Genomic DNA, 12758 nt, shown 5'->3' with positions numbered 1-12758 from the left:
AACATTAGAATGAGAATTCTTTCTAAAGCTTTCAATGTTGCGATAATTTTAAGAAACGAATTCTGACAAAGACTTTGAAAGACACTGCCTCTGAAGGAGCGAGTCTTTTCTCGCGTTTCTTTGCAATTATTCATTGTATTTGGTGTCGTCGGATGTTGTCTCGCGACAAATAAGGCTACTCGCAAAGAAAAGAAAATCAAAGCCGCTACACAATGAGCTCTCTTACCGAGCGCAAACCCGGTTTATATCCCGCGGTAAGGAGGATACAATGCGGCGAGCGCAATGCTCCGAATCCATTCCGTGCACATTCGGTAGACAAACAATAATTACAGAGTTCTCGGTCCCTCGGACTACGCTCCGGGAAAATACTGATGCAATCTCGGGTGCAACGCCAGCCAGCCAGCCAGCTAACCCCGACAGAGGGGTGAGTCGCGCTTTTATTTCCCCGGGAAACGGCAAACGACGTTAGCCAGTACGGTGGTGTACCATTCTGCCTCCCCCCCTTTCCCTCTCTCGGAACCCTATTCGTGCATTTTCTATGTGTGTGTGGGTGTCTGCTCTTTTTTATATTATTAAGTTCCTAACGTACTGAAAAGGACGACGGACGCGGCTGCAGCCTTTCGCGTCCGGTATATGTTTCACAGCCGTCGGGATAATCATATTTGTCGTAGCGACGCTAATATCCTCGAGGATCTCGCGAAATTGTCGCAATAAGCGTGTCTCGCATCGCATCGCATTCCTAGAGCGATGCCGTGTGTCACCGTAGTTTACCAAGTAGAGAATAATGTAAAGATCGTAAAAGCCCTTACTCAATATTCACGTATTTTCGTCAAAAATGTGTCTAAATATTTATCATGCGAAATTGATTATTTATTTAATTAATTTTACTGTATATTTTTTTCACAAATAGATAATTATTTATATATACTTCTTCTAATAAATAATTTTTTACATCTTGCCAATTACTAATATTCTAAAAATTAATAAAATTTGATAAATCTCTGTGAAGAAAATTTTGATTCAATGTTCTTTTCTTTTTTTTCTTCTCTTAATTTTCTCTCTTTACGCGTGAGATAACAAGTTGCTAACGACGATAGTCGCGAGCATCTTTGTTTGGGCGATTTCCGGGCAAAACTAACAATAAGTTCTCTCACTTAGCATTCGTGCTTTGTCGTTAAAACGATGAGATCTCCTGCACAAGGCGCCAAATTGCATCGAATAAAAAGTCGATACGCTTTTGTAGAACCGAGATGTGCCCGGTGCGGCTGGTTATCGGAGTTTCCCGGTTCGCAGGCGCCGAATTGACGCGTGTAAGAAGACATTCTCAGCTTCATCGGCAAACCGAGAAACTTTCCGACTGCGCCTATCCTCTTGTAGCAAAGAGAATTTCTTTCTTTGATTTTATTATTGTCACCGCTTGTTGTCTATAGGCGACAATCGAGTAGACAACACAACTAGTTTCGTCGCACGTGAACGCTCTGCTTCCTCTCAAGAAGTAAGAATTACTTCAGAGAAATCAGGATTCTCTTTTTATTCTTATCTTATATTATCGGATCTCTTTTGTTCTATGATTATCAAGGCATTAGGTTTGTTGGTTTAGTATATAGTAAACACGTATTTTCCTTCCATCACTAAATTACCTATTTAGAAATTGATATTTCAAATTTGAGATGTAATTAAATTTAACAATAAAACTTGAAGCGTGTTAAATGACTTACAGGAAGGAAAAAGAAATTGTTTAATTTAATAGAAAATATTTTCTATTTTTAAAAAAAAGCAAGCGTTAATTCAGGCATGTTTCTCATCATTTTACAATTTTTATTTTTAAATTGGCAAATTTTATTTTTATTAATTTATTTGCTCTGCGTGTTTTTTTGTAAACGGTTTTACATTAGTTCGATGAACGTAATTGTTATCTTGAGTACGCGAGTATCAATACGGGAATAATAATGGGAATAAATTTTTATGGATCGCTATTCGCTCACGGTATTTCGCGTCGCATTGCCACTCGCAATAATCGCTGTACTATTATAACGTAATAACGCCCTGTGCCATTACTTTAATACGGTATCGCGTCACCGCGGAGTTTTGCCACTCCGCAATTGCGCACGTAATGCTACGATATTGAACGGCTACTTCTCGACTGCTTTTTCAGGGTGCTGTTAGTCATTCGAGAGGTACTCGGACTTTGATTTTCAACGGTATCAAAGATCGATGTGTTCAAAATGACAAAAAGGGTTTCTATATGTATGAAATAATTTCTCTCTATTTTATGCAATCTAGAAAAATATAATATTATATAAAAAAGATATAAACTTTTTTTTTTTAATATACAAGAACCAAGGTTTGAAAGAGAGAGATTTGAGAAAATTAAAGTCAAAGTGCATTGGAGTGAAAAAATATCAAACGGACATTCGCGTGAATTTACAGAGATATTGGAATCGGTGAATCAGCAGTATCTCTCGGATTGGTAATACGTCGGTCTCCAATGATTACACGGTGGATATCGTATAACGACGCGATTCGATGATAATACTTTGATACGAAACCGTCGCATGCGAAACATAAACGCGTATCATCACAGGAATTGTGTTTCATAACGGAGGAGAAATATTTATGTTGTTTATACAATTACATACGATCTTTTCTGAACTATGAAGCGTTCTACATGATGGGAAATAAAACAACTCATCTTTATGATAGTTCGAATGCAAAATAATCGCGAGTCCAATGATTATAAATCTCATGAAAAATAATTTGTTTTGCGAGTTTGATCGCGCTTCTCTGTCAGATAACATGTGCTTGCTTTTATCGAGAAGAATCGCGCGAAAGAACTGAAACGAGAGCACGTCACGTGAAATATTCGTCACGAATCTACTGGATGGCTTAACAAAATTGATCGTGCCGTTAAAAATCTATGTACCCCTCTATAGCACAGTAATGTCCGCGGTAATGATTCAATCTTTGCCAATGATAACCCTGCCGCAAACGCGCGTGCCGATTGTCATATCGGAGGGATATATAGAAATTTGGCGAAAATTTTAATTTTATATATCATCAAATATCACACATTGTATTCATCGGAAATCCGTCGCAAGATGAGAACGTGCGGCGCTAAATACAGATTATTATTTCAATTTCTCTGGACAGAATTGTAGGTTTATTTTGAATTATAACTTATCAATAGTCGCGAACAGATGCATTATAATTTGCACATGCGGCACGAACGGTCTAACCTACGAATAATTTATTGTTTTTAGATTTATTTACGGATAACTTTGTCCGTTACTAATCGATAGTAAAAACGTATATCTTGTACAATTGTCTGCAGTGAGCGACTGTTTTTCCCGTCTTTATAAAAATTCTTGTTAACAAAATCTACATACGCGCATATATTATTGAAGCATAGTAGACAGAACTAGATAGATCAAAGCCAAATTAATAGCAATTACGCTGTTTCAACTATATCTCTTTTCGCTGTCATTGTTTTAAACTGCGACTTTCATCACGGCACAGTTTGAAAGTTAGTTTAACGAAGTTGGATTCATCAATTGTTATTGAAATACACTTACTTGATACGCATGTCCGTCAATAATATTGGTCAACTTGTCTTTAACAATCTATCATACTAAACTATTCTCTAGATCAATATTTGAATTAGTATTTTGTCACACAATTGTCTATATAAACTATTAACTAGCGTACACGAGTTGAGTTCTGACACAAAACAAGAACTGAGATGGATCTGTCTGAAAGGATCGTTAGAACGTTTCTGCATGGACATCTATAAATGTTTATAAAGTATGACATGTGTTTTATCATTATGCTTTATTATTCTTTCAAAATGTACGGTCAAAACCGTATCGCTGTAATTATTATATTATATCAATCGTGAATACAATGGCAGCGTGAATGTAAAGTATTTGAGACTGCTCGGAGAATGAAACAACACACGATATATTAATGAAGACATCAATAATTTTTACACGACTATAAAGAAGTAGAGTATTCATTTAGAACAAAAGATTATTAAAAAATTTATCCTATTGATTTTACATTTAAAACACATCTAAAACACATTAAGTATCTTATATAATCGTCAATAGATCTCTCGATGGGGACAGCATTAATTTTTATATATATAATTTTTTTTTTTATTGATTTCTTTTCCCATCACATTTTTTATTGTAAACGTGCAGAACAATATTAATGTTTAGGGGCTGAATAGCTTGTAGTATCTAAATTGCTTACAGAGAGAAAGCAAAAAACTCGATTTTAACCAATCCAATCACGTGCGTCCGATATTTTTCTAGTTTTTTGCCTACGTGTTATTAACATTTATATATATACAATCATCTATGAAAAGGTCTTTACGACAAATTCTTTTACAAGATAGATAGCAGTATTAGAAGCGTGAATCGTAGAAATTTTTCATCGATGAACCGATACTTTTTCGCAGATACGCGTTTTTCTTATTCCGATATCCGGATTACTGGGGTTATCTGAGGTTAACCGGTCGCGTTGAGTTTCCGAGAATTCAACCTGGATTCTGCTTGTTTATTGTCATAGTTTATTCGGAGAAACGCTCTAGAACAAAATATACCAAACGTTGAAACGCTTACTTGACAAACATTGTGAAACGCTTGCCAGGCTTAATTAAACATCCGTGAGACAATTCGAAACGTGCCGGTTGAAAGATAATTAAACGGCTTTATACAGAAGAGTAGTGAAATGTCTGTTATGAAGAACAGCCAAATCAAAGAGAGAGTGTTCTTTTCCCGAGAGCCAGCTCCTTTCGAACGACAACTGGGTAGCAAGATAAACATACAGCATCGAGACAAAGGAATCATCTTAATGTACGCAAATTTATATCACTAATTTAAATTTCTCAGATCCGGATAAAACGTTCGAAGTTTAGTAACATTTCGCGGCATGTATAATTTATCGTTATCAGAAATTCTGGATATATTCACGAGGCAAAACAACGCAGGCTAGGATTATTAGCCTTGCTAGATAACAAAAATTGATATCCGAGGAAATATTTATTTCTTATCGGTTATAATGGCACATTAATATGCCATATTTGTCATGATTCTTAATGATCAAAACCGTACAGAGCGAACGTGAGCTGTTCCTCGACGCGGCATGATGTTCTTTACGAGACGAAGGCGACAATCATCCGGCGTCGTATAATGGCAATGCTCTTTACTGGCAGCTCCCAGTACGTAAATAGGGTGGACGCGTACATTGACTGTTTGTGCCACCGTTTACGAGCCAGCCACCTGTGTGCAGGGTTGCAAAACCGTTTATTCAATGCCACCGCGCGGCGGTGGCGAAACCCGGAGCCACCGTTCCGAGTCGACGCTGAAATTAATAATCCCACGTGACGAACGTTTACGTCGAGGCAAGTGTAAAGGGCAGCAAGATAATATTTATTGCATTGCGCAAAATTACATGTCGCTACCTTGGAACTGATTACACTCGCTCTCTCTCTCTCTCTCTTTCACTCTCATATGAATGCATTTCGTGAAAACATATGACCATTATGCATACGCGATTATAAATGCGTTATATCGCGTTTACGCGCAAATCTGAATCTGTGCCGCGGATTCTGTGATTTCATAATCTGATATGTCGCTTGCAGAGATCGAGATTGATTACTTGACGATGCTTTTTTCTAACAAGCTGAAGCTAGATCGATCATTGTGATTTCGTTGTTCTGGAATTGTCGATTGTTAAGATAACTTAGGTTCGATATTCGTCGTCAATATGTTTCAATGATAAAACAAAATGCATTGCGTAACATTTGCAAAAAATAGTATTAAATCTTAAATTTATATATATATATATATAAATTTAAGATTTAATACTATTTTTTGCAAATGTTACGCAATGCATTTTGTTTTATCATTGAAACATATTGACGACGAATATCGAACCTAAGTTATCTTAACAATCGACAATTCCAGAACAACGAAATCACAATGATCGATCTAGCTTCAGCTTGTTAGAAAAAAGCATCGTCAAGTAATCAATCTCGATCTCTGCAAGCGACATATCAGATTATGAAATCACAGAATCCGCGGCACAGATTCAGATTTGCGCGTAAACGCTTTTTTGCAAATTTATATATATATATAAATTTGCTGGTTACACGTTATAAGGCTGGTCAATTTTAGAACACAAATGTAAATCGATATAATTTTATAAATATTGATGTTAATAAATGCACGAAAATATCTACGCGTTGATTCATACGGATGAGAGCACAATAATTAAATTTATTAAAATTTTGCGGTTTTCCATTTTTGTTTCATTATTACAGAATTTCGTCTTCGTTGCAAACAATTTTCTTTCCACTTTCTCTTTTCACACTTTGCAGCTTTTTACAATTGTGCAATTCGTACGTAGTATCTTTTTCATAATGCTGTCCGATCTTGATGTGGTTAAACAAAAGCAAATAGTTTTTCAACGGTATGCTATCTCTCTCCTATTTCCGGGAGCAGGACAAAGAGGGGAGAAATTAATTCTGCTACACGTTCGCTCGCTTAGTTATCCAATTTCGTATGGTAGATATTCGCGTGTACACCCCAGGATATCCAGCACTCGCACATTGAGCGCCCCAGGACACGATCCCAATTTGGACACTGTTGTACACGAGTGGACCACCGGAATCTCCCTACGATAGGAACAAATAAAACTTTTTCACTTTTATATAGAAATCAATTTCTAAAAACTAGTGCGAAGACAGAATAAGGTCGTTTTAATGCGATATACATATGTACTGATTGTGTTAAATTAATCTCCATCTAGTATTATTAAAAAATTATATACATAGACAAAAAGTTTACATAGGTATATAGTAATAGAAGATAATAAAAGAAGATATGAAGAATAATAGAAAAAGAGATGCGAGAAGAATTTATAATCAAAGGATTATAAATGTGTTCACTCGGGAATTGCTGATGAAAATATTGATTAGATATGAGATACCTGACAAGTGTCTTTTTCACCGGTTGTGTAACCGGCACACAGCATGTTGGGTGTCACTATTCGATGACGAACATATATTTTTCGGCAGGCTTCTTGATCAATAGTCGGAACCTTCAAGGTTTGCAATACTTTGGAACTCTCGCCATTCGGCTAAAATTGGCAACACGCTTGTATAATGTAGGCTACCAAATGTTTACCAAATATCTACCAGAAATTCCGTCAACATTTATTATCGACGATCAACCGGACAACTCATCGACAAACAAACCTTAATATTTCTATACAGACAATCAATCTCATCATATATCACTGTTGAGAGCCATGAACATTGAAGTTGATAATACATAAATGCGAAAACAAAACATAGCTTATAAACAAACAAAAAAAAAACTTACCGACATTTTTCCCCACCCCGAAACAATTGCTGTACTACCAGTTTTAATGTTACTCGATGATTTCGCCAAAGTAACAATTTTTGCGTTTTGACCCAAGGATAAAGGAGTAAGCAACTAAAAAAGTTATACTTTAAGAATATATTGTGCAAAGTAAACCATAATTGGCTACATACTTTGATCAAAGCGACATCGTAATCGTAAGTATCCTCATCATACCATTCATGGGGAATGATTAAGGAAATATCTGCGATCAGAGTACCTTCTTTATCGTGATAACTGCTACCTACTCGGACTTTAAACAGCAATAATTTTCCACTATAATAAACACATTTAATTGATCTAACGATTCTTATTGTGCAATTTAAAATGAACTATATTATCTAATCTGAATTTTCTTTCTTTTTTCTCTTTTTCTCTTTATATACATATATGTATGTATGTGTATTGTTGTTGTGTGTATATATATATATATATATATATATATATATATATATATATATATATATATATATATATATATATATATATATATATATATATATATATATATATATATAATATATATATGTGTATGTTTTTTTGTTGTATATATATATATATATATATATATATATATATATATATATGAAAGATTATATATTAAGAACAAGAAATTGTGATACGTACCCATAAACGCAGTGCGCTGCTGTTAAGATCCATTGTTTGCTAATTATTGAACCCCCGCATACGAGTTTACCATCATAATGAATAGAAACCTGTTCAAAATAATTTTAATAAGACAATAATAATACATACATGCGAAATAATTGTTAGAAAATTGTCTAAAAATATTTGATAGCAAGCACCAATATTGAGTTGTAACAAATTTATACAATTACTCGAATATTGAGCTATATGATTATACTATAATTGCGAAAGAATATTTCAATCGAATTGAACTGACCTGATATGGATGCTTATCGATAGTTGTAGATGTGCCTCCGATTATTCTAGGTCTAGGTTCTACACACGAGGCGGAAATTATTAACGTCAGACAGAATATAATCAGCATGGTTACGGTCGTTACGGTGACTTAGTTACTAACATGTTGATTCGAAAATCAACTCACAGATTTACGGTTAATCGCGATAAGACAAATTACACTGTGATATCAAGATATGATATACGTCAATATTCTTAGAAATCATTCATAAGGTGCATTTTCCAGCGCCGTTTAATTATTGATATACAATCGGAAAGAATTGGAAATAGATAAATCATTTCTAGATATAAAATTAAATATGTGATAATACATTTTAAATTCATTTAAGATGTTAACAGAGTTATTCGTATGTTTTATAATTATCTTTTATAATTTGAATAGTTCTTACATTTAGTAAATCATGTTTAAAGCATTTGTCTAAATTAGCTTTACGTTTTAAGCTTTCAACATTATATTTCGATTTCGACAATCAATTCTTTTTATTTTTACATATCACATGCAATTTTATAGTGCAATATAGTGCAGTATAGTCTAACATTTTTTCTATTTTTAAAACTGCACGATATTCCTGTGAAAAAAAAAATATGTTCATAACGATATATCAATTGCGATCGTATAAAAAAAAACATGAATTTTCAAACTCCACTTGCCTGAGGTAATGCTTGAATTGTCTCCACATAAGGTTGAGAGCTCACTCTCTATAGTTTTAAAATTATATAGTAGCATATTCGTAATATTAATATGCATAAAATCAGAGACATATATAGATATATATTATTTAATATACAATAATAAAGAGAAATGAGAATACATTAATCTAAAATTTATAGAATTTGTAATTTTTAAACATTCTTTCGATAGTATCAAACTTTCTTTATTTTAAAATTTAAACATTTATTTGAAAATTTAACAATGTGACAATGCAACGTCATACGGAGACACTAGAGAAGATTTAAAACAACAACTGAGTGAAATCGCTGAGCGAATACAACGTTGCATGCAATTAGTAAGTTAATTATTTGATGATCGCATCTCCAATCGTGTTCAATCACGAAACAACAATCTCATTTATGGAGATGCTGCTCGAATCCGAGAGAATGGATGTTGCCCCCATATACGCAAACTTCCTCTCGTAGGTTAACTCGTAATCTGTTCGAAATTTCCAACTCATGATACTTACTTAGTTTCTACCAAACGTATAACGCATACATATATGAAATGTATATTGTCCGACACACAAACAATATGAGAGAAATATTCTACTGTCATAGTTATCAAAGTTATACTTGTTGTATCCGTTATCGCAAGTCTGACAGATCTATTTTGTAAGCATCAACTTCAAGAGTGCAAATAGATAACAGAATCTTTGAGATTTTAAAACTAAGATTTAAGTGAGTTTTAAAATAATATTAAAATGTGCAGAGTTTATATTGGAAAGAGTCATTTAATGTCGTATATTAAAATTATGCTGAAAATAATAAACTATTTCTTGATATTTCTATTGAAGGACCAATAAAGAATTGTCATTGAAATTATTCTTTAATATATATATACTATGCTTTTATTGAAATTAATGTAACTTAAAAATTATACGATAAGTTGCGTAAGGCAGGTAATGTATGTCCTATTATCGTCAAAACGCGTTTTTAATCAACACGTATAACGCATCGTGTTATCATCAGACACGAGTGTATGATTGTAATATTGATAAAATAATCCAGGGACAAGATACCCGTTGCAACTTTAATATTATTAGTGAGCGGAAAATAGCGTTTATTCAACTTTATAGCAGATTTTCCATTTTACGGGATTATTATTTGATGTACATTTTACTACAATATTCTATTAACGCATGTATTCATATAATGTTCTGTTTTTCGAAAATTGAGAGCAAAAAATTAGATAGTTTTAAAACGTGCTTTTACTCGCCCGGTTTAATCAGAATATTTCTGTTTTTATATTAATTAATTTCACGCCAGTAAAATGTAATATCACATTCTACGGCAGATTGTATAAGGATTTATACGCACAATAGAGGTAATTCTCAATTTTGTTGAAATTATATTGCAGTATTCATCCGCAGTCTCTATATATGTATATCATTCACCAAAAATTTTAAAATTATTTTTTTTCACCGATGGGAAAAAAAATAAAAAATAAAAATTCTAATTAACTCTTTACAATATTCGTTATACATATATAACGTAATATTATTTATGCATTTAAGATGTGCGTAATTATGATACACATTTTCACTTTCTAGCTTTTATTAAAGTCCAACTATATTTTTTCTGCAACGAAACATAGCGTTAAGCCGTGCAACATGACATTTATGCCTTTATTTTGTTCGCATATTCTCAATGCTGACTCATTAGCAACATTACAATCTCTATGGACGATTTGGCTTTTAGAAAATGTGTTTTTCCTTCCTTTTTCTTTTACACATTGAGAACAAATAATTATACAAATAAAAAAGTAACAAAAATAATAAAAATAAATATTATAAGTATAATAAGAAAGTAAGGCGGTAAAATAGATGACAGAAAAAAATAATCTCAATAATAACTTTTTTTTAAATTTTTGTAGGCGATTAAAATTCTCAATAACCAAATTTCATCATCGACAATTATCGATATTCATTTATAGTCGCCCAATATAATTAATTGCGGTGGCATCCATAACTGATCATTATGCTGGTTGTAGAGCGTTAGAAAACAATGGCACGATATCCAATTAATTATGTAAAATGCTAGTGCTATTCGTTTCAGACAGTGCTTTTGTTTATAGAAAGATTGCGTACAATCATCTTTAAGATGTGTGTAGCTTACTTAAGCATTGGCAAAAAAAGAAGAAAAAGAAAGAGAGAGAGAGATACGCGCATCTGTCAAGTAATTTTTCGTCTCTCGAGACAGAAATAATGGGATACCGAATGGATAAACAAGTGTAGGAGCGAGGAAAAGCTCTTGTTTCTTTCTACCTGTCTAGTTTTTGTCAGTGAATTGGCTTCGAGACGATAGAGCGGAAGAAGAAGAAAAAAGAGAGACAGAAGAGAGAAAGAGAGAGAAATGTTGCGCAAGAATCCGCTTGTGAAAAAATATTAATCTCCGCACACAGATGAAAAGTATCGCTCGTCGTAGTGCTTTTATTCTTATGCCGTTACGCAGACAGTTTTAAATATCGAGCAGTCGCGATCGAAAATTGGCGAGCTTTCCGGCGGCGATATTTTTCTCTCTACGCGGGATAACGGAAGGAACGGATAATATATTGCGACGACTCCTATCGATTTTTGCGCTTGCATATAGCGATCGTTGTAAGGGACTTGGGGCTGCAGCCGTGTCCCTGAGGGGGTATTCTCTATCGCTGCTATTCTCTGCCACGATAAAGAACCGATTAGAATTACTACACAAACACATACATAGGATCGCTTCGAATTTTGTGCACACGTTTGTTTCTAGGACGATGGTGGCAGTCCATTGCAAAATAGCCATCTGATAGGAATAGTGTCTTTTGGGGATTCAGTTGTGTAAAATTTGCTCACTCCGAGATATATATACGCATGTGTGTCGTGGCACTTTACAATCGAATACTGAAGAAAGCCAAAGTTTCAGCTCTCTAATTTTCTTTCTCTTATAAAAGAGCGAAAATATTAATGTTAATTTTGCAAACTTATTTATTTATTTATTTATTGTCCTAGGCAATTAACGTGTGCATTTCTTTTTTTAATAAAAAAGCACAGTGTAAAACATAGCTTACATTTTTATCTTGGCCATATACTTGTTATCAGGTAATAAATTTTATCGTTCTTTTTTTATCTCAATGATGATTGCGCAAAAATAGATTAATAATATGTGTCATTAGTGTTTTAATAAAGCCGCTAAAAAGATTTTAAGCGGCCGCTGATTAATTCCGTACAATCGGGCTTTCCATGAGATGGAAATGAGAATTGTATGTGTGTGTGTGAATTTGTATAACTTTTATAAACCTTTTCTCTATTTAATTGGCGTGTGCAAAATATCGACGATAATTTAACGACCAATCGCGGCGGCGTGTCGGAAGTTTCGTTTCCGAAACATGACAATTAAGTCACATTTGAAATCGGAAGTACAGAACATTCACTGCTAGCGTTCAAATTAAATGGCATGCTCGAGGTACTGTATTCATGGACTTTATCAACAAATACGCTGCACGCGGCAGGTCGAAATAATTGATTGCTAGTCCGTCGCTGCTACGTTAAATCTATAAATATGTATCAGATATTGATGAAACCGCATAATATTTGAGTTCAAGTAATTGTTTATTTGCACTCGAACGACTATTTTCTTATCTTCCGGAGAGAGATACGTATACATTGTGCGATGCATAATATCTATACCTATATTATATACCTA

The 12758-nt window shown here is 33.8% G+C and overlaps 1 protein-coding gene across 1 annotated transcript; it reads right to left on the bottom strand.

Moving 5' to 3' along the window:
* Nucleotides 1-6260: 6260 nt before the first annotated feature.
* Nucleotides 6261-8472, bottom strand: LOC115239407 (trypsin-7-like). The gene is made up of 6 exons (XM_029813915.1): nt 8332-8472; nt 8055-8143; nt 7562-7703; nt 7389-7502; nt 6994-7143; nt 6261-6679 (listed from the first exon to the last, which is right to left on the bottom strand). Exons 1-6 carry the CDS (start codon nt 8437-8439, stop codon nt 6533-6535), a joined length of 750 nt encoding a protein of 249 aa, XP_029669775.1. The 5' UTR covers nt 8440-8472; the 3' UTR covers nt 6261-6532.
* Nucleotides 8473-12758: the final 4286 nt, after the last annotated feature.

The sequence above is a fragment of the Formica exsecta genome, unplaced genomic scaffold (assembly GCF_003651465.1).
Source record: "Formica exsecta isolate Colony F162 unplaced genomic scaffold, ASM365146v1 scaffold116, whole genome shotgun sequence".
Classification (NCBI taxonomy): domain Eukaryota; kingdom Metazoa; phylum Arthropoda; class Insecta; order Hymenoptera; family Formicidae; genus Formica; species Formica exsecta.
Note: the sequence above shows the minus strand (reverse complement) of the source record. Positions and strands in the feature narration are given on the sequence as shown.

Bases quoted from the DNA above. Each gene is read 5' to 3' on its own strand.
- LOC115239407 (XM_029813915.1), bottom strand. From the start codon at position 8,439: ATGCTGATTATATTCTGTCTGACGTTAATAATTTCCGCCTCGTGTGTA. The intron at 7,704-8,054 runs GTACGTATCACA...TGTTTATTATAG, and splicing joins GCAGCGCACTGCGTTTATGG to TGGAAAATTATTGCTGTTTA. The intron at 7,503-7,561 runs GTATGTAGCCAA...TAACTTTTTTAG, and splicing joins ACGATGTCGCTTTGATCAAA to TTGCTTACTCCTTTATCCTT.